This window comes from Dendrobium catenatum, unplaced genomic scaffold, assembly GCF_001605985.2.
Source record: "Dendrobium catenatum unplaced genomic scaffold, ASM160598v2 fragScaff_scaffold_9, whole genome shotgun sequence".
Taxonomy (NCBI): Eukaryota; Viridiplantae; Streptophyta; class Magnoliopsida; order Asparagales; family Orchidaceae; genus Dendrobium; species Dendrobium catenatum.
In genome coordinates, this window is record NW_021318471.1 from 1,431,832 (window position 1) to 1,454,887 (window position 23,056).

At 34.3% G+C, this 23,056-nt stretch overlaps 1 protein-coding gene across 1 annotated transcript in view; it reads right to left on the reverse strand.

Moving 5' to 3' along the window:
- Nucleotides 1-23,056, reverse strand: part of LOC110092476 (protein transport protein Sec24-like CEF) — an 83,450-nt gene that overhangs the window by 46,550 nt on the left and 13,844 nt on the right. The window contains exons 5-8 of the mRNA XM_020817044.2: nucleotides 12,273-12,384; nucleotides 8,692-8,819; nucleotides 7,366-7,485; nucleotides 4,962-5,042 (exon numbers count right to left, since the gene is read on the reverse strand). Of these exons, the coding sequence (XP_020672703.1) occupies nucleotides 4,962-5,042; nucleotides 7,366-7,485; nucleotides 8,692-8,819; nucleotides 12,273-12,384 (441 nt within the window). The remainder of the gene's footprint in view (nucleotides 1-4,961; nucleotides 5,043-7,365; nucleotides 7,486-8,691; nucleotides 8,820-12,272; nucleotides 12,385-23,056) is intronic.

A 23,056-nucleotide genomic window follows, 5' to 3' on the forward strand; every position in this document is an offset into this window, starting at 1 on the left:
GATTACATGTTGCTTCATAGTCGGGCATATCCTTCCACTCAATCAACACTTCTCTGACTCCTCTAGATGTCAATTGAACTCCTATCACTTCCCTTAGCTCTAGGATCACCTCCATTTCTTATGTCAAGGTCATTGATAGTGTCACTAATGGACTGTGGTCGCTAATAACTTTTCTCTGCTGGGATACATGATGAATCAAAATCTATCTGTATCAAGGGAAGTCGCTAAAAGCTCTTAATAATAAAAATAGTTCATGATGAATCAAAATGTATAAGAGGAGATAAAAAAATAAGAAGATTTGTTATAAAAATTAGTTTGGATGTAAAAATTATGATAATTGGGAAAAATATAAAGAGGCTCGTAAGATGTTTAATTAAGCAATATGTGATGTAAAGATTTTAACTTTTAATGATTTATATAATATAATAGATACTAATGAGGGCGAAAGATATATGTATAAGTTAATCAAGCAAAGAGATAGGACTAGTAAAGATGCAGTTCAAGTGAAGTGCAACAAGGATGAAGATCAAAAAATATTTTTATTTGAAGAGGATATTCAACAAAGGTGAATGAGATATTTTGCTAAACTTTTCACTAAAGATTGTGAGAATATGATTGACTTTAGTTAACTTAGCATCCTAAATGAAAATAATTTTTTTTGTTTTTATTTATGTATTAGTAAAACTAAAGTTATAGAGGCTTTAACAAAAATGAAGTGTGGAAAAACTATTGGACCTGATAATATTCCAATAGAGGTGAGGAAATGCTTAGGAGATGAAAGAATTTCTTGGCTTACTAAACTTTTTAATATTATTTTGAAGACTAAAAAGTTGTCAAATGAATGGAGAATGGGTTTGTTGATTCCTATTTTTAAGAATAAAATTGATGCACAAGATTGTGTGAATTATAGAGGAATAAAGTTAATGTGCCATACTTTAAACTATGGAATAGACTTATGAAGCATAGGTTGCAGCATGATACTAATGCTTCTCAAAATTAAGTTGGATTCATGTCGTGTAGGTCTACTATGGAGGCTATACATTTCTTGAGATGGTTGATGGAGAAGTATATAGAAATAAGGAGGATCTACATATGATATTTATTGATTTAGAGAAAGCATATGAAAAAGTTCCAAGAGAAGTGCTATAGAGAGTTCTAGAAAAGAAAGGGGTTAATAATACTTATATTCAAGTCATTAAGAATATATATGCATGAGCTGTTACTAGTGTTCAAAACAAGGTAGTTTAACCATTTTTATGTTTAAGCTGGATTACATCAAGGATCAGCCTTAAGCCCATATCTTTTTGTTTTAGTCCTGGATGTTCTCAATAGACATTTGCAAGAGTTTTTACCCTAGAGTATGCTTGTAGCTGATGATATTCTTCTTGTTGATAAGACTAGAGAGGGAGTTGAAGAACACTTAAATTATAGAGATAAACTTTAGAGTTTAAAGGTTTTCATTTGAGTAGATCTAAAATTGAATATAATATATATATATATATATATAATTATTAGAATTCAAGTTGGATGGTTGAAGTGGAGGAATGCATGGGGCTTGTGTCATAAAAAGCCCCCCTCAAGCTTAAGGAAAAATTCTATAAGATGGTGGTGACAATGTTTTATGGTGTAGAATGTTGGCCATTAAAAGAGAAGCATAATATTGCATAATATTAAGTTAACTGTTGCAGAGATGAGGATGCTTAGGTTGACGATTAGCTTAACTTTTAGAAACAGGATATAAAATGAGCATATACGTTCAAAGGTTGGAGTAGCTCCAGTGGACGATAAGATTACAGAGAGTCGCCTTAGATGGTTTGGCCACATAAAACGGCGGTCTTATGCTCACCCTCCAACGCTTTCTTATTTTCTGCTGAGGGCAGCAGCTGAAGCCTCTAAAGGTGGCATCTCCTCTTGTTCCCCCAAAAATTCCATCTTCAACTTTCCCTCAATAGTTTCTTCCCCCTCCAGTATAACGGTTGTCATGATCCCTCCCTGTTTCCCCTATATCAAGGGTGGGAATCCCACCTTTCTTGTACCCTCTTTGCATGATCTGATCCCCATGGCTCAACTCGACCCCCTTCATCTCTAGTCTCTCACTCCCCTAGTCTGAAATGCCTCCAATAGTGGTTGGCCAACTACCACCTCCCCCATAAAATACCCTCCTTGTTGCCCTCCCCCCCAATCCGAAAACCCTGATTAGCCCCTTATCGAAGCCCTAGGAGGTGGCTCTTGATGAAAGAAACTCTCCTCGTCGAACTCCTCCAATCTGATCTCATTTCCCTTTAGATTCGGTCAAGGAAATACCAATCAAATCTTGGTTATGGTTAGTAATCGGAATGAACGGTTGAGTTTTTGGTTGCATCTCAATTAGCTTCCTCATCATCTCCTCCATCCCTCCAATTCAACTCTCCATGGTTGAGAACCTTCTTTCCATAGTTGAAAACATTCCTAAGATGGTTAAGAAAGATTCCATCCCGGATTTGATTTGCTCCACTTTGTCATTCAACACATCCACCATCTTTGTTGTCATCCCTCCAAAAATCTAGTTTTGATACCAATTTGATACTAAGTGGATGCGAAAACAGCAAGTAAAAGAGAAGAAAAGCATAGGAACACAAAAAAGTGGCTAGTTTTTAATTATTTCTTCAACAAGAAAGAAAGATACAAGTGATATACTATTCGAGAGGTAGATCATCTCTCCCACAAATCCTAGACGCCGCTAGGAATCTTACAACGAACCCTACAAATAAAACTCAGCAATAACATAAGCTAAACCTTAAAAAAATAAACTAAACCTCATACAAACTCACCCTTAAATAGCCCTAGAACACAATAACACAAATAGAGCCATCCTAATCAGCATAAACATAATTTAGAAAATTTTCCTAATCATTTAGTAGCATAAAAACTTTTTTAATTCTTTCCCAATCAATTAGCCCTCTCTCCCTAAATAATACTTCATAATTCCCTCCCAATCAATCAGCTCTCTTTGCCTAAATAACTTTTCCTAATTCCATCCCAATCAATCATCCCTCTTTTCCTAAATAATCCTTCATCATTCCCTCCCAATTATGATTTTCTATGGTAAGTAATTAATATACTTTGATCCCCCCTCTCTCCTTTCCCGACATCCCCATTGGTGGGGCTTCCAGGGCTCGGCCCATCAACATCATAAAACAAAATAAACTTAAAAGGCATCTAAACTAATAGAAAGCCTTGTGGGAACATGTTATCCAAAAGTGGCACCAATTAATGAGCAGTTATAATTCAGTATATTTTTCCAACAAAAGGTACAAGACTATAAGCTAGCACCTGGTAAAGCCTTGATCACGTATACATAGTTTTTTGGTTCAATTTTAAATTTCAAGGATCATCCACCTCATATGCAATACATTGTGGGTATAATATGGTAATAAGTTCAACTTATACAGGCATACAATGAAAACTACTTAAACATCACATTTTATAGACAATTAAATGATGAAAATCTTTATATTTATTCTCGGGATAAGCGTCACATCAGACAATATTTTTTTCTGTTATTTATTTTTTCATTAGTTGGTTCATTTTCTTTTTTATTTCTATATTTGAACACAAGCTAATGACGATGACTGAGAATAGTTGCATTGGAGGTTAGCATGATTTCCTAACATTAATTTATTTGGTTGGCATTATTTCGATCTTGGTCAAGTTTAGATCAAAATACGAAAAAAAAATTGACAAGATTATGAAAAACGACATTATATTAACCTGTTGTATTCGCAGACTAGTTGGTTCTATAAGTTTCAAATGTTTAGAAAAAAAAAAAGCCAAAAATGATAAATATAAACTTTTGACCTGTATCGAGAATTGCTGTTTCTCAACCTACAGGCTTATGCGATTGTGGCATATGGGTTTTGTTAAGCATGATCAATTTTCATCATGGTTTTCAAAGATGTGTGTGGTGATATTATGGTCTCCAATGGGATTAGCATGAGGCTTTCCTCAGACTCCTTTGTGTGTGTCTGTGCTTACTGCTATTCCATAGTTCTGGGTATTTTACATTTGAAAACTGTTGACTCCTTTGTGTGTGTCTGAGGTTGCTAGTATTCCATAGATTTGGGTATTTTAAATTGGAAGGTCGTTGATTCGGTTGATCATGCAATTTAAATTAATCTAGGAATTGTTGATTGAATTAGTTCAAACTTAAGTTTAGATTAATCATTTGACGACCTTATCTCCTAGCCTAGGTTATGAACCTAAAAAATAATAGTTTGAGATATGTTATTTAAAACTTTTAGCTAAAATAAAATTAACATTTAAATTTATAATATTGTGAGCCCAAGCTGGATGTGTAATTTCTTCGAGCGAACTGCACCTGCAACTACTTCATTTCGAGTGAAATCATCTTCATGCCTCAACGAGCAACCAAACATTTTTAATGTAATTTTGTTCCTCGTTATATTACTGCCTTAATTGGTGCTCTTAATTTTTAAAAAAAAATGACGTAGCAGAAATCTAATTTATGAAAATTAATAATAAATTTATTTATTTCAAATTTCAAGCTTAAATTCTTGGATTTTTTATCATTTTATAATTAATTGGCTTCAAGCTCTAGCAGTGCCTTTTTTAATTAAAGAAAGTGTGTTGTTGAATTAGTTGGTCACTTACGATATGTGAATCATTTATTTTCCTTTGCATGAAAGCATATACTACATATGATATTTATTGATTTAGAAAAAGCATATGATAAAGTTCCAAGAGAAGTGCTATGGAGAGTTCTTGAACATATACTACACATCATGCTATTTGCATCAGATAAGTCTAATCAAGAGTTGCCCTTCATCAACTGAATACAAATGTAATCTAAACGTAGTGACTTTACATGAAAACAAATGCTTGCTAAAGGCATGGAGGGAAAAAAAACTACTCAAATTATGGAGCACTTTCCTGTCGATAAACTACAAAAAATGAGCATTTACCTGTTGTAATGCTCGTTTCAGATTGTAGAAATGAATAGCAGAATCAAATGTTGCAATCCCCACCAATGTTCGAGGACCTTCCTGCAAAAAAATATTATTTTGATAGTAATGGAATGAAATGAAAAAGAAAATAAACTGATGAATTCCAATCTCCCACGGTGCAATAAACATAGATCTACGTGTAGCCAAATGACTTCAACAAAATGGGATAATTCATAAAGTTCCAAAGCAATATTGACTGCAATATAAATAGCAGTTAATGATCCTGCAATGTAGTAGTATTTTTCATAAAGCCGCAAAGAGATTTTAATGAAAAGCAGTTGAAAGAAAAAATAGTGAATTTCAACTTTAAAAAGATAATAGCCAAAAGCTAATAAATGAGGAAGGCATCATTCTTCGTATAAGAGCTTAGCGTTGTATGGGACTGTAGGAATCAAATTTGAGTCATGAAAGGCAATGAAAGAGTAAGACTGCATACATCAACCCCTTCTTAGTCCCTATTTTACCAAGAGCTCCAAGCATTAGGTGCATCCTTTTACTTATGATTCAACAAACAATTTTCAAAATCACAATACAGTGGAAATGTGTGAGTTTTCACTTTTGCAAACCCGATTAAAATGTGTAAATCTTAAAATGATTTTTTACTACATGCAAATTAGTAAATTACTAACAAAACAGCAATAAAATACCATGCCAATCATAATGGTGTTGTTATCCAAGCTTTTCGTTCAGTTAGCAAATAAATCAATGCCATTTTTTTAGATAATTTCTAAATGTATGGTATCACAAACAGATAGAAACAATTTATCAGGGATGATTCCCCAATATCTTAGATAGTACAACGATCTAAAGCATTTCTAGAATAAACTACTATTTTTTCTTGGAATATTCTCTAAACCATAAAGTAGTTGACCACATGCCCACCAATCATTTCAAAAACCAAACAAAAGTTGTCATAATAAAATAAAGATCAAAATTTTTACAAACTCTAACATTAAGTTCAAAATGTAAGCGTAGCAATACAAATACCTGTTTAAACTACTGCAAATATTATTGCCTTACTTCACATAGCAAAGATAAATAAATACAACTATAATTAGTTAATGTTAAAAAATAACATAGCACTATCAATCTCAATTAAAACAGTTTCTCAGAAAAAGAAATCCCAAAATTTCGTTCAAATGTACTACTTGGTAATCTAGCATATTTTCAAAACAAATCACATGATATTTTTAGATCAAATGCAACGCAGTTAAAGATCAAAAAGTTGCCAAAAAATTATCATGAATCCATGATATTGTCTTGTCGTATACTCATAATCAATATCATCTTCATTAAGATTAAAACAAATTTGGCTAGCATTAAAAATTGCCTTTTTTCGCTCATTCTTTTTTGAGTTGTACCTAGTGGCATTAAAATTAGTACGCACTTTACATGTCACCTCTGGTCAACCCTTTTTTTATTGCTAATTCTTTCACATCACTTTAAGCCTTTATATTCACCTTCTAATAAATATTGTATACACCTAACTACCTAAATATATATTCCAATATCTTATCTTCAATAAGTATTACGTTAGCACTCCCTCCCTAATCATATTGTAAATGCATATTTAAAGTAAATTTTATAATATTTCATTATTATCATAGATGATCCATAGCTAATGGAGCGTGATATTTATTTCATGTATTATCAATACCGGTCTTCGAAGTCGAATGTTTTAAGTCAAGTGAATAGATGTTGATATAAATTATATATTTTTTTTAATTCGCAATAGATATTTGAGTGATATTAAATATTTTAGATTTCAATACTTTAATGGGATTATTCTAGTAAATGCCCTTAAATTGGTCAGTAATTTATTAGTAAATTAGTGGCAATTTGTTAATTGTTTTTGAACAGTTATCTAGTATTTTGTCATTTCCTCTATATATAAATAAGAAAATTGCGAATCAGGTAAGACTGCAAACCAAAAGTACAATTATTATTGTTATCGTGGATGAGGTTACGCACCATCTATTTCAAAACTTGATCATGATTAGCTGTGAGACAAAAAATAAATCCGGGAGAAGAAATCTCCTTGTTAAGCTGTGAGTCTTTCTTATTTTTAAAATTTTCTTAATATTTAGGTAATTTTCATCTTCTTTATCACTTTTTTTTATTTTTTCAAGACTGCCCAACATCAAAAGATGGTAAGGAGCAACAACATTAATTGGCTTCCAAGAATTTAACACGATAATAAGCATTTTCCATTGTATTAAAAAATCAGATCGTTCATTTAATAGAGTAAATGAAACATTCAATGCATTGCAACAATAGTCCAGATCGTGGATAATATTTCATGCAGTATGGACGACCAGAAGTTCTATTTATGCATTAATGAGCAGAAAAATTTTCAATTTACCGGAAGATCTGCAATAGCCTGACTGATTGCACCGCAAGCTGCTGCAGTTGCACCAGTCCGTATGGAATTCATTGAGACATCAACAAGGAAGAAAAACACTGCTGGCATAGGATCACGAACCTGGGCAAAAAAATACAAACAGATTCCTTAGCTGGAAAGGAATGGCAATAAGCTTTTTCAAAATTATAAGAAGCACATAATATCATGCATTAACGTCATAAGTATATTGCTGAGTCACAAGCACACAGAAAACCCAAAAAAAATAGAGGGAGCGCATACTACATGGTTCAATGGCAAGGGGTCAAGAAATTAGTAATATGTTAGCCATTATATGCTTGCTTACTTGCCACAAGAAACAGCTTAAAGATTAAAATTCCACAAATTCCAGTGCTTACGTAGCAAGTGAGGATAAAAATTTTGGGAGTTAAAATGTGGGTGGGTTTAACATTTACTGTCCTTTCACATCTGAAAAAAATTCATAAAATTACTCTACTGTGCCGGTGCTTCAAAGACATGTAATTATCATTGCCACGGGTCAATGAGCTAGTAGCAATATTCAGAGGGCATAAATTTATGAGATCAGAGTGATAGAATTTATGGGCACATGCACGCAAGATCAGACAAAATACAATGCTTCACATATGAATTTCCAAACACCTTGATGTTGTTTCAAGGATGTTCAAATTCGATAAAAAGCTTCAGAGACCAAAATACAATTCTTCCAAACATCTTATACATTTAACATAAATGTAATGGTTATCCAACTAAATTATTCAGGGCAGAAATGATACAATTCCTACAACCATGGGCAACCTATAAATGCATATGCTATGGTAAATCAAATTTATAAACAGCCAATCCTGTGATTAGATTATGTTGCAAACAACAGAAAAAACAGCAGAAAAGATAGCAACATCAGCAGTCAATAATACGAAAGAACTGCGTAAGTAGAAGGGATGTAAAAAAATGACAAAAGAATTTCAACAGAAAAGATTTTAAGAAAATGAAATTTAATTTATAGAAGCACTTTATAAGATGCATCATGGAAGAAAAGATTAATGAATTAAACAAATTCTCCACACTGTTTTAAGGGTTTAAGATAACAAATTATGTATTCCTTAGCAGAAACAAATTGAACAATTGCTCTACCTGAAAACCCTTTGGGAAGTAAAATGGATGCAAAAGTGGAGAAAGAATTTCAATAGCAGAGACATGTGAAATTGAAATATTTTTTATATATGACACTTTACAAACTGCCTCATGAAAGAAAAAGATTAACAAATTAGACAAATACTCCACAATATTTAAGGGCGTAAGATAACAGACCATGTATTCCTTAGTAGCAACAAATTCAACTGTTCCTCTACATAATTCAGGCCTCTCTTCAGCATCTCGCCGTCTACCATCTGGTCCAAGATTCATATAGTAATCTCGAGGAGTCTCATTACTATACCCTACAAAGTTTTATTAACAAGAAAATACATAAAATAATATAAGATCACACAAATGAATTAATTAGAAAAGATAATTAGCAAGCAATACAAAGGACCAAACTAAAAAAGAATATGCAGAGGAGAAAAAAAAATTCAGAATTGATTGCATTTTTTTATGAGCACAGACTGCAAAAACTAAATGTTGTTTAGATGGAGCGCTCCACATAAGTTCAGACTTCTTAAATATTCCATTTCCATTAGAGACATAAAAGCTAGTCAAAAAGGTCTTTCACATGACAGAACCATGAATCTATACAATTATTAAAAAGACAACTGACACTCCTCCCATAAAAATAATCAACATTCATCAATTTTAGATCTTATAATATTTAAATCATATATCTACCCATAATACTTAATGAGGACACACAAGATTCTAAGAAGATGAACAATTTCAATTTAACGTACATTTATCTTATTTTTAAGGAATATTAAAATTCTCCTTACTAAGTTCAAAAGCTATATATATATACACACACACAATAACAATCTTTAATTTAAATGATTTAGACTTTGATTATCCTCAATTTATAAATTTGAAATTTCCACAAGTTTTTTATAAAGATAAAAATTTCACATACTATTATTTTATCCTTTAAAGGCAATTCTATTTCATTGATAAGTTTAAAATTAAACATAATTTTGAAGTTTAGAGAAATGAATAAACATTACATTTTAAGGCTTGTATTTAACTTGTCAAAGGCTATTATCATTACGAATTTATATTTTTTTTATATTTAACTTATAATTGTTGATTTACAAATTAAATGGATGCTGTTTTTTAAATTCAATATTTTAATTAATATAAATGAGCATCTTCCAACATGCATGCGGAATATTGATTTCCCATCATTTAATATCAAATAGCTGTTGATTTGCACTAATATGCAAGTTACTTTTAAGATTCAATATCTCAATTTAATAAAAATGAACCATTTCACATCTAAAATTGCCATTTTTGAAGCTATAAAAACAATTGCTTACTAAAAAACAAAATTCAATTGTATTAATGTCCATTTAACATCAGTTAAAATGAGCAATTTTTCATTCAATATAAATTAAAAATGAGAAATTTAACCATTCAAAAAATATACTATAACATAACATTCAATTTAAAATAAATTTTACTTATTGAAATAAAATATTGATCGCTTGCATTTAATGCACTTGCATTTTTTTACTATTAACATGTAATGATGTAAAAAGTCAAAATAGCCAATCTATTCCTTCTCCTTCTTCCTAACTCGGTCAAAGCCCTTGCCCTCTATCTCAAGTTATTTTTGTTATGCCAGCAACATGAATTGATACAAAAAAGCAGGAAAAAAAAGTGACGCATGCTTGCCATGAGGCAAACTCATCAAATCAGCCGTCAATTTCATGAAGAAGCGCCAGCCAAATGAAGAAAAAATGGGAAATCCCCCTCTCAAACTAACAAGCTCTTGCCAGAGAGAGCTCTTCAGCCTTATCACAGATTTTGTAAGACCGAAAAAAAAAATGTAAGATTATCTTTGAAGAGGTACTCGGCCTCAATCAGAAAGCAAGTGGATCTTAGTAGCAAATCTTCCGATATCACTGGGGCAGTAAATATGATACAAATTGCAAGTCTCCACAAAAACTTCCATTCCTTGATCAAATATAGGGTACTGCTCATAATAAGTACTAGGTACAGAGAATTTTTTAGAAACCAGACCAACACCAGCTTTGACAAGGGCAATTAGCAACATGTTGTTCCACGTAAGTGTATGGATAAGATGATATACCAAGATATCTATATAAAAAGACAGAAAGAGTGGGTGGTCGCTAAACTATAGTTTCTAAAGATGGATCACAATAAGCCCAGTTACCCCCCTAGTGACCTCTTGAAGGAAGTGATCTCAGTCATCAGCACATAGAAGGATCGATTTGAAAAGAAATAAGCAGTTAATAATGAAATAAATTACTGTGAGACTTGTTTCAAATTAAAAAAAAAAATTCAAGGTTCATGTAGTGTGAATTTGCAAGGACTCATCTATACACCTGACCAGAATATTTGTCCACCGCATTAAAAAAGTAGTTTATGACACCTATGAAGGCTGACTTGACAAAATCAGGTATATGCTATTTCCATACTCCTATAAATTGGCCAGGGAAAGTTACTCGACTCCTCTACTCCAAGCCATGCTACTCCTGACTAGAATATCTTCTAGTATAGGATACCTTTAAGGCCTTTATAGCACAAAAGAACTTTTCTTCCTAGGAAAAATTTATCTTCGGGTGAATTAAAAATTGCCGGACAGAAGGCCCATAGAACCAAATTACCATGCAGTGGAAGGAAAGAGACAAAATCAACCCCCTTCATGATGCTTTCATATTTCAAATGAGCCATTGCTACATCTACGTCATCGGGAATTGATGATGAATTAATAATATCTTGCAAGGGTTGGCAAGTTCATGTAGTACAAACCTTCATTGTCAGCTGATTCGACTCATCCGAATACTTTACATGTCAGTCTATGATGACCATAGATTCATATCAATAAAGGGACTTCTTGTAAAAAAAAAATGCATCTTTTAAAAATCACATGAGGCATCATGTGAGCCAAAGAAAAAAAAAAAAAACATTGTTGAACAAAAAGAATTCCTACATCTAGATCTAAGGGTGTAACTAGAAATTTTTTTACCACCAACCCCCTCTTAAATCTATCCTTATGACTAGATCGCTATTTGACATCAGGGAACAATTTGTAATCATGAACGGTGCTAAGGACCAAAATGAAGGTGTAAACATATGAGAAGCACCTCTTACATTTCATTTCAAAGACTTAAACGTGATCCACCTTAAATATTTTGGTGAGGAGTAACTTACATTTAGAAAATTGCACAACCAAAAAGATAAAATGATGAGCTTAAGAAAAACGGTATGAAAATGATGCTCTTAAACCACAAGGCGGTAACAAGAACACCTCATCATCAACCGCACCACTGCATACCAAAGGTTTGCATACACAAATTCTATTCAAATTTATATGCTTTGCCAAGTTATTCATTCCACACCTCAGATTTGTGGTGGTCCCACAAGCAAGCCATTGTAAAGGAGGATTTCCGCCAAAAAAATCAACAAAGCAAAAGGTTCAAACTAACTTAAGCCCAACTGACAAAGCAACCATACCAGCACACAAGAGAATTAACAAATCTTCCAATATATAGCAATCCAAAATAAATTATTTACCTAAAAGAAATCTACAAATCTAGAAGCAGAGAAACGTTTTTCTAGTCAAGAGAGTCAACTAAATTAAATTTTTTAGATTAATACATCCATACAATATAATTCGTAAACTAATGAAAAGCATGGTCAATATATAACTTGAATAGAATATCAAGGGATAATAGCTTAAAATAACAGAAAATGAATCCATTAAAAACTTCCACCCTTACCACATAGGTTGCATATAAACCGCTTGCCTTGATCAACAAATTTCATAAAAGGATTTATATACCCCTTGCACCGAGAACATCTAATGGGTCCAATCTCCCCAAAATCAACCACCTAAAAAAAAAATTATCACTCAGTTACATTTGCATCACTATGAAGCAAAAAAACCCTCAAAAAAAAGTCAACAAAAAGAAGATGAGTCATAAGAAATGTATATAATGCAAAAAACAACATAATAGAAATTCATCCATGCACAATAGAAGTTAATAAAAGAATATTAAACTGAGAAGAAGCTCATAATCAATAATAGTCAACCAAAAACTCAGAAATAATAACCTAAATTTGTGTATTTCTATCATGGCTACCATTGCCTAATTCATAGGCAAGAAATCTATCAAGATATTATGTAAAAGATTCAACAGATGTTTAATTATTATATATGGAAAAGATTTTCATTGAGTGTAATACAAGAGAATATGTGGGCATGGTTAAGTTAAGTGTGTGTTTTTCGGGATAGTGAGCAAGCATGGGCAAGTGCATGTAAGCTTGCTTGCCTAAGGAGAGGCTAAATGTGACAGCAGTAACACCCAAGGTTGTGAAAACCGGACCGGACAAAGAACCGGAAGAGAGAGAGGTTCACAGTTCGACCGGTCGAACCGGGGTCGAACTGGATGATGTAATAAATAATATTATTATTAAAAATTAATAAAATAAAATTCATATAATATAATTATATGAGCATTTAATAATATTTATAAAACTTTAAAATATATAATAAAATTTTATACGTATAAATATCATTTAATAATAATATATTTATAAGAATAATACTTAATATAATATATAAATTAATTAAAATTATGGACCATTTATTAATTATTTGGTAAAGTTTAAGAATTATTGAAATATAAGAATTCGTAATAGTGAAATGTCATTTGAAAAATAATATGTTTATATGTATAATTAAAGTAGTAGTTATATAGGAATAGTAAATTAATTAATATACCTAAATTTATTAATATTAATATCTTATTAATAAAAAAGATTATTAAGAATATTATTATAGTAATTCTATAGTTAGATATCATCATAATTTGGTAGCAATAAGCAAAAATTTGATGCTCATCTAGCCCAAAATAAGCCCAAATTCACATTCGAACCAAACTTGCATACAATTATGCAAACTTTTTATGGTAGTCCCGCATCATTTAGGGGAGTTGAAGATGCTTCATGACCCTTTATAAAATGGAAGTAGCAGTGGATGCTTGTACAAAAAAAATTATGTGAGATAGTGTGAAGAATGAAACTGCATGTATTATGGTGAATTGATCACTCAAATTTGAAGTAAAATATTTTGAAGGAGTTAAAAATTTAATAAACTAAAATATATATTTAAAATTTTAATTAAAGCAAAAATAAAATATTTTTTATAAACTGGCCGGTTCTTTCCAACCCTAACCGGTTCAACGGTTCACCGGTTGAACCGCCGGTTCAATCTGGTTTGATCCGGTTCTATGTAGAGCCGGTTTTGAAGCTGGATCGGACCGGCCACCAGACCGGTTCACGGTTGAACCGGTTGAACCAGCCAGTCCGGTCCGGCTTTCAAAACAGTGGTAACACCAGAACACAAGAACAGGTGGAGGGAGAAAGACAGGATGGAGAACAACGGAAGAGAGAGAGGCAGAAGGGGAATGAAGGCTAGGGCTTAAATGCGCTTTGTTATCATGTTGAGGAGAATCTTTTTGGTGTATATTATTGATTGAATATAGGTGCGTATAAATAGGCAATAGAGAGAATAAAACAGAGAAACAAATAAAGAGATAAATACTTTCATTTATGGCAATAAGTAAAATATCGCATAATAAGATATTTAACAAATATTGCCATCTCCTGACATTACTTTCTTAATAAACCAGCATCAATCATTCAAATATGCAAAGCTAACACATTATTTTGATATTGCATGCCTTCTTCTCTTTGCTTAAAAATTGTTATCAAATACTGTTTATATTTAACTAATAAAATGGATATTGCGCATATAAAACATAAGAACAAATGATAAGAAGTTACGAGAATATTAATATATTAAGTATAGCTTTGATTTCTGCACAAAATTAAAAAAAGGCCAACCTCATCTCACAGTGCTCTTCAAATTTATTCAATAATCTGGACCTTAACACTAACGTGCCATCTAAATCATCCAGTTAATTACTTCTTATTGTAATTAATCTACACATTCCTAGATATTTACATGTGTCAGACTATAAAATATATAACTATTAAAAAATAAAAGATACAACAATTTAGCACCTATCAGCTGGAAAATAAAGAGTTGTAAAACCTCACCAGGTATATACCATTGATTGGCATAACTGGCAATTGGCGTGAATTTTCCATATAATTAAAAACAAAGGAAATGAAAAATTAATGAGAAAATATGAAGGGGAAATAAGAGTCTCTCACTGTTGCATGAATTTTCCATCCTTCATATAGTCAATTCGAGAACCGAATTCCTAAATTCAATTTAATCACGCAAAAATTCTTACAGAAAAGAGGTCTCTAGGATTTCTTCCACCAGCAAGACATTCAAACCTTTATGAAACCTTTGGGCCAGAACTGGTCAAGTCCTTTCATGCAGCAAGCAATGCCTGGCAAGGCAGAGAAGTGAAAAGCAATTTCCCTATTCCAAGCCCCGCTCATCATGCTCTACCTTTTTCTAGTCCAAAACCAAGTAGCAGATTGAACTCTTTAACATGCATCAAAGGCGCAATCCAAGCTAGTAAACTACGTAAAATGTTACAACACAGTAAGATTTAACATGCGTGAAGCAAAAATAGACCACTTTGCTTCGCGGATTGCTTTTAGGCCAACCATTTGTTAAAAGACATCAATGAAAGGAAATGAATTTATTAAACCATTAATATAGTTACCAAGATAAACAAACAACAGCTCCAGTAAACTGATACTATCTAAAGAAAAACATTGGCAACAAGGCTCTAAACTTGCAAAGATAGAATAAAAAATTGCGCTAGTTTTCTTCAGAATTGCATAAGGTTTATGATGTGTCACATGATGCCCGTCAAAGAAAAAAAAAAGACCAACTAATAGACACCAAAGCAAAAATGTAGCGGCTTACAGGCAAGGCACTAGGACATGAAACTTATGAAGGCATTTATTCAGTATTTATATTTTTTTGTGCGTGATAATTGTGATGATAGACTATATATATATATATATATATATATATATATATATATATGTGTGTGTGTGCGATTTTTATATGTGGTTGTAATTATATTTGAAAATGTGAATTTCAAAATTTTAGATAATTTGACATTAAGATATTCAAATTTTAGGAGGAATGTTACCAACTTTACAAGTAAAATTGATTATTTGATTTTTTGTCAATCAAATAATCAATTTGGAGCCGATATAGGCCAGGCACTCCTCCAAAAGGAGTTGCATCTCTTAGCATAAATAAAGGAGGTCATCTAACTAGATTTCATGAGCATAAGATGCACTCCCGTCAAAATGACTACCCAACACTGAAGAAGCTAGGTCGCAGAATGGGTGATAGCCCAAGCAAACTAAAGCATTAAAAATGAAATTATAATCACTTATAAATATACTTAAATGTGAGGAAAACTTTGGAAGTGCATAAAATAAAAATCAGCACATTACAACTACTTTCTTGTAAAATAGTGAATTTTCAAATTCTATTGCATTTTATGTTCAAAATCATACTAAATAGAATGATTTAAATAAATAAAATTAACCAAATAGCAAAGCATAGATAAAGGATAATATAAATTTTAAAACAATATAACGTCATAACCACATATTTCACCTAAACCATCCATGTTTTATCCCCTATCAATTGCCTGTTCATCTTTCTACTAGATTTATCATCATATCCAAAAATTACCATTCAAATTATTTTTTACACCTGCATTTCATCAAAACTTGTTTACTACAAGGGGTGTGCCTGTTTGTACAACTCATAATGCTTTTGATTCTCATCATCCAATGTCAAATTATCATCATTAAAACTAACCCAATTTAAGCATTAAAAGTATTAGCATCTATTTCAAATCTAGATAAGACACAAACCTCACCGCCTAAGGGCCTCAAGGCAAGGCACCCACCCAAGCAAGCTTTGGTAATGACACAAGCTAGGTAGGTATATAAAGCTTTATGACCTCGTCTCGCTCGAGCAACTAACAAGCGCTCAAGATCATTTAAAACAAAACTAGGTCAAATAACATTATCAACGCATCTTAAACCAAATGTCAAACTAACATCATTAAAACTAACTCTATTTAAGCATTAAAAGTACTATCATCCATCTCAAATCGATCAAGGCATGAGCCTCATTGAGTAGCGCTTAAAGGCAAGGCACTCACCCAAGCATGTTTACCAATGCATGCTTGGGAGGCCTATAATATGGCTTCGTCTCACTTGATCAACTAACAGGTACCCAACTCATTTCTAAAATTAGATCGAATAACATTGCCAATGTCTTTAATCAAAAAAGTACAAATTTTACCTCCTAAACTACACATACAATATACAATAGAAATTCTAGCCAAAGGAATACGTTGCTATCAAGGATTAAACTGCATACATCATATTTGGTCATTTAACTAAGTAGAACATTTGGTATGACATATATTTGTGCAACAGTAAGGGCAGCGCCAATTATTATGATGACAGTATATATTTTTTGCCAATATCACTAGTTAAATAATTCATAATTAATTGATAAAATAAGTAAAAATTTGAAAGCAAAAAAAGAATCATCTCATGACATGATCATTCACCCTAGTGTTACCACGGATCATCAGCTTAGCTTGCTTAATTATGACTTTGCTAGGAAACGTTTGAGAGAAAGTGGGAGACCTTGTGGAAATTGAATTTTAGCAACTAGAAACAACGATGGGCGAGAAATTGGTGAAATAATACTGGACCGGTCGATTTGATTGGGAGGGATTAGGAAATCTTCAAACAAAGAGGGAGTTGTTTAGGAAGATTCTTAATCCAAAGAAATTAATTAGGAGATGCTTCCTAATTGAAGAGAGCATATTTGGGGGCTAATTTAGAGGGGATTAATTCAGAAATATTTCCTAATAGAAGACGGCAGATTTGGGGGCTGATTTGGGGGATGATTTGGAAAGGATTAATTAGGAAATGTTTCCTAATTGAAGAGGACATATTTAGTAGCTGATTTGAGGGCTGATTTGGAGGGGATTAATTAGGAAATGTTTCCTAATTAAAGAGTGCAAATTTATGGGCTGATTTTAGGACTAATTTGAGAGGGAAATAATTAGGAAATATAAGGGAATTGGGGGAGGGTTGTTTGGGTATTTGTAGTTTATTGTTTGCTTTAAATAGGTAAATTTTTCTAGGGTTAGGGATGTGGATTGTTTGCTGAAATTAGATTGTTCTTAGGGTGTTTGGGCTCTAGTCGGCGACTAGAGAATTGGGAGAGCCGAATCTTCCTCTCTAATTGAAGATTCACTTGTATCTTGTCCTTTCTTTAATAAAACTTTCAATAAAAAAATATTTGTGTGTTTATTCCTAATTGTCTTGTCGTTAGTTTTCTGAAATTGCTGAAATCAAATTTCAGCCAAGGCTTCTCCTAAATTACTCCAAGCACTTCCTATCAAATAACACGCGAGAAAACTCTTTAATTGATAGTAGATGGAAGAACACAAGCAAGACACAATGGATCTTCAATTCGAGAAGAAGATCTGACTCTCACAATCCCTAGCCGGTGGCTAGAGCCCAAACAAACCTAAGAAGACTTCCAAATTCAGCAAACACCAAGATAACCTTACCCTAGGTTTTACCATACTATTTAAAGTATACAAATTCAACAAAATACCAAATCACCACCTAAGAAGGGATATCTTGGAGAATTCTCCAAGGTGTCGATCATCAAAAACATTGTCTGTAGAGGCCATTTTTAGGACCTACTTTGATAAATTTTTTTGATGGTGGATCTCTAGGAGTACACACTAGATGTCACATCATTATTTGAATTTTTTTTTCTAGAGAAGCGAGCCTCTATATTTGTTTTCCCCTTATGCCGGGACCTTTCGATAGTGAATTTTTGGATATGCGTCCAAGTGTCACACCCCGATGCTCACTGTACATATCTTGATTCTTTCTTTGCTCTGCCATCATAATAGATGGTTGGCTTTTAGCTCTATCGGGACCTTTCAGTGATGGATCTTTGGACATAATAACCAAATGTCACATCGTAATGTTCACCGTACATAGCTCAATATCATCATCATTTTTTTTACTGCTACTATAGCATATAAGTGACTAGCCAGAGATGGAAAGAGAAACCATTCCCCAGCGGAGTCGCCAGAAATCTGTGGGCTCCGAAAAATTCCAATTTTGGGGTGTGATCCCGAGGGAATTTTCAGAAGGCAGATTGGGTTTTAGATAAGACACTACCCAGAGATTTCGCCCTCAATTTGTGAGGACTTTTTGATCTGAGTTCTAGTTTCCTATAGGCACAAGCCCCTATAGTTAATTACCCCTCCTGATAATGAGAGAGAACTTTTGATTAAGGCTAGTCTTTTAAACCATCCTACCAGGATCAAAGATCGACTGCGTAGGGTCTTCAATTTTAAACCATCATACCTAGATCAAAGATCGACAGCGTATGGTCTTCAATTTGAAATCATCCCGGTCGGACCCAAGGTACGACGACCGGGGTCTTCGACAGCTGTTTGGAAATCCTCACATTTCTCTCCATCTCTCTTTTTTTTTATACATATAATATTATATTATGATATATAATAATAATAATAATAAATTATTATTATCATTACATAATATTGTATAATATTATATAACATATATATATAATAATAATGTATCATAACATATATTATATATTATAACATATATAATATATAATATATATTATAAGATATATATCAATATACAAAGAGGGAGAGAGACGGGCATGACAGAGCCCGAGCAGGAGTCGGAGGCGGAGGAGGTCACGCACGGTTGGAGTCGGCCGGAGAAGGCGGAGGCTGGAGTCGGCCGGCGAAGAAGGCGACTGCCAGGCTGGGATCGGTGGGTTGCTTTGGCTAAAGGCGGAGTTGGCTCGATCCTCTAGGGCACGACGGCGCATGCAGAGTTGGCCGAGGTTCGATCGGAGCAGGACGCCGGCGTCGGGGAAGATGGAGGCTTGAGGGGCTTCGATTGAGTTCGATGAGAGCAGATCGAGTGGATCTAGGGCACGACGGCGAACTTCCTTCGTCTTCAGTCAGTTTCCGCAAAGCCTCCCTCTCCCTTCTTCTTTTTTTTGTGCGTATGTGTGCCTCAACCGAATGAGTGGGAGTTTTTTTTTGTATCGTGAATGGCGGTGGTTGAATCGTCGTGTCCGATCGTAGGTGAGTCGGTGGAATGAGCGGTTGAGTCGTTTTTTTTTCGGTGGGGAGAAGTTACAGTCAACAGGAGTCATCTGGAAAGTGAAATTGATGTAGAACAAAGGAGGCTTTGCAAGTTCAGATTTCACCAAAAAAAATTCTGAGAAATTTCCTTGTCCCAAAACCTCCCAAAAATCTAAAACAACTCCTTTCCGGAAATCTGAAACAGTTCAGATTTTGATCCAAAAAATTCTGAGAGAAACTTCAGATTTTCTTCTTGAGAGAATGGTAGTGGAGATAAAGGATTTTGGGGTTTAGAACTCAAGTGGAGAGTTGCAGGTGCACAGGGAAATTTGGGAGAGAAACAACCTAGGTTGGGACTTTGAGAGTCACGGCTAGCAATGGTGGGGCTTGGAAAATCTAGCCAAAGGAACAAGTTCTAGTTCTGGACAGATTTCACAAGCAATTAAGAAGGAGATGGGGAGGCGGCAGATGGAGTGGGGCGGTGGAATTATTTCCTAAATCCTTTGTTTGGTTTTAGGAAAGTAATTAGAGTAGAAAAAGGAGGGAGACGGTCCAGCAAAGCACAATTTCAGCTATGTGAGAGTTACGGGATTGAAGAGGGATATTAGGAATTAATTAGAGATATGAATGGATGAGTCAGGAAACGGTCTATAGGATTTTTTTTTTTTTTTTTGCCAGATTTAGATGAGGGGGTATTGAGTACTTTTTAAGTGGGGAATATGGATTTGGAAATAGATATTTGATCCTCTCTTGTTTTAAAATTCAAGTAAGAATTAATTCAAAAGGTTTCCTAAAATAAGACGTATAAATATAGTAACTATTTGAAATTCAAATTGATTTGAATTAATTCAAATAATAGTTACCAAATTTATGCAATCTAATTTAGGCATGAATGAATGTCATGTGGAGACGGTGGAGGTTGGATGGGTCTAATTTAATTTGGAGGGATTAATGACTCAACTCCTTGCAATTCAAATTTAAATTTTGAATTGGAGAGTTAAAACCTTCCAAATATGGATCAAATCCAAATAGGAAAGATTTCAAATTTCGAAATACATGAGTTTGAATTTGAAATCAGCCCACAATATGTCCACCCAAATTAGGCAAGGATTTCAATTGGGATGAGGTGGTGGATGGTGGCCGGCAGCTAGAGATTGGGTCGGCGGCATCCAAAGGGGTGTCTGGCCATGAAGTTGAGGGAGGAAGAAAAGATGACAAAACAAAACAACGATATAAGATAGAACGAAAGATGTAAAGAGGAGGGTGGTGGATGAAGACGAAAATACAAAGAGAAAACCACGAACCCGGCCGTCTCTAAGGTTGGTGGGTGATACGTTTGCCCTTCTCCAAGGGACTCCACGTCACGAGCCCGGACCCATCCTGCGGCTGGTGAAACTCTCGATTTCTCTCATAGAAATCTCACTCTCGTCCTCTCTCAAGAAGAACACAAGTGCAAAACACAATTTTTTTTTTATTAATCCATCATACCAAATACAAGAGAAGGGGCATCTATATATAGGCCTCAAGAGAAATTAAAAGACACATTCGCCTCTTGGGCTTACATAAGACAAGAGGGTAAAAAGGGAAATTGCAAAACTAAATTAAAATACACTTAATAAACAAAAATAAAACAAAGTGATCTCGGTCGTCGATCTTCAGCTCCTCCTCGGATTAGCATAGACGGTTGGATGTCCGCATCAAAAATGATATGAAGTGCTGTATCAATACTCCTCCCATGATATTCTCATGGCCCACAATAAAGATGTCTCTGAAGTAAAACACCGTATGTAAGTCTCCAAGCTCCTATTTATCACATCCATTTGCCCGTCTATTTGAGAGTGATAAGCGGTGCTCCTCTTTAGCACTGTTCCCTACAATCTAAACAACTCTCTTCAGAAATGACAGAGAAACACCTTATCTCGGTCAAAAACTATCGACTCCAATATCCCATGTAATCTGACCACTTCTCTGATGAATGTTGTTGCCACTGTAACTACTATGTAAGGGTGTCGTAAGGGAATGAAATTGACATACTTGCTCAATCTATCAACCACCACTAAAATCAATGTAAACCCCTCAGATCGGGGTAGCTCATCTATGAAATCTATGGTGACCTCATCCCACACTCTGTTTGGAAGAGTTAAGTGTTGAAGTAATCCCCCTGGAGTTATAGTCATGTACTTATTTCTCTGGCATATCTCACACCTAGCCACCGTCTCCTCCGCATCCTTGTGCATCTCCTTCCAATATAATTCTGTTGTCAATCTCATGTATGTCTTCTGCACAGCAGAATGGTCTCCAACATTGCTCCCATGCACAAACCACCCTTGGTACAGTGATTTCTTTCCCTCTAGGGAATAGCAAGGGTGGCTACTCTCATCCCGTAGTAGGTCGAGCCTAATCTTCCTCAGCTCCTCATCATGCACACTCTCCTCTTTGATAGCCACACACACAATATACCATCAGTGGTATTGAAATGGCCATCTCTTGGAGCGGATTTGGATAAGGCATCAACCGCCTTATTCTCTAATCCTGGCATGTACTGGAAGTCATAACCCAACAACTTTAGCATCCACCTCTGATGCTCCTCGATCACCATTCTCTATTCTAACAAATGCTTCAAGCTCCTTGGGTTTATCCTAACAATAAAATATCAGCCCAAAAAAGTAAGGCCGCCACTTTTGAATGGCCAAAACGATGGTTATCAACTCCCTCTCACAGACTAACTTCAGCCTCTTGGCTAAAGTAGGCTATTGGTCGGTGATTATGCATAAGCACTACCCCCAATTCATAACCGGATGTATCCGTCTCTACCACGAAAATCTAGTTGAAATCAGATAAGGTTAGGACTTGTACTATGGTCATGGCCTTCTTCAACCTCTCAAATGTCTGGATAGCTGCCTCCCCCCACAAAAAGCTATCTTTCTTCAATTATTCTGTCAGTGGACAGGCCATGGTATTGTACCGTCTCATAAATCTCCTGTAGTATCTCGTCAACCCTACAAAACCCCTCAGTTCTCTCAGATTTATAGGTAGAGGCCGTTTTAATAAAGACTCAATCATGGCCTTATCAGCAACTACTCCCTCTTGAGATACCATATGCCCCAAATAGTCCACACTGGCTGTGCAAAACAACACTTCTTCAGGTTGGTCCTCAGTTGTTGCTCCTGTAATACCCCTAAAGCCACTCTTAAGTGCTTCAGATGCTCCACCTCTGGCATGTTGTACACTAGGATGTCATGAAAAAAATTAGTGCAAACTTCCAGAGGCATGGTCGAAATAACATGTTCATCAGGAATGGGTAAGTAGCAGGAGCATTGGTAAGGCCAAAAGGCATCATTAGAAACTCGTAGTGCCCTTTATGAGTC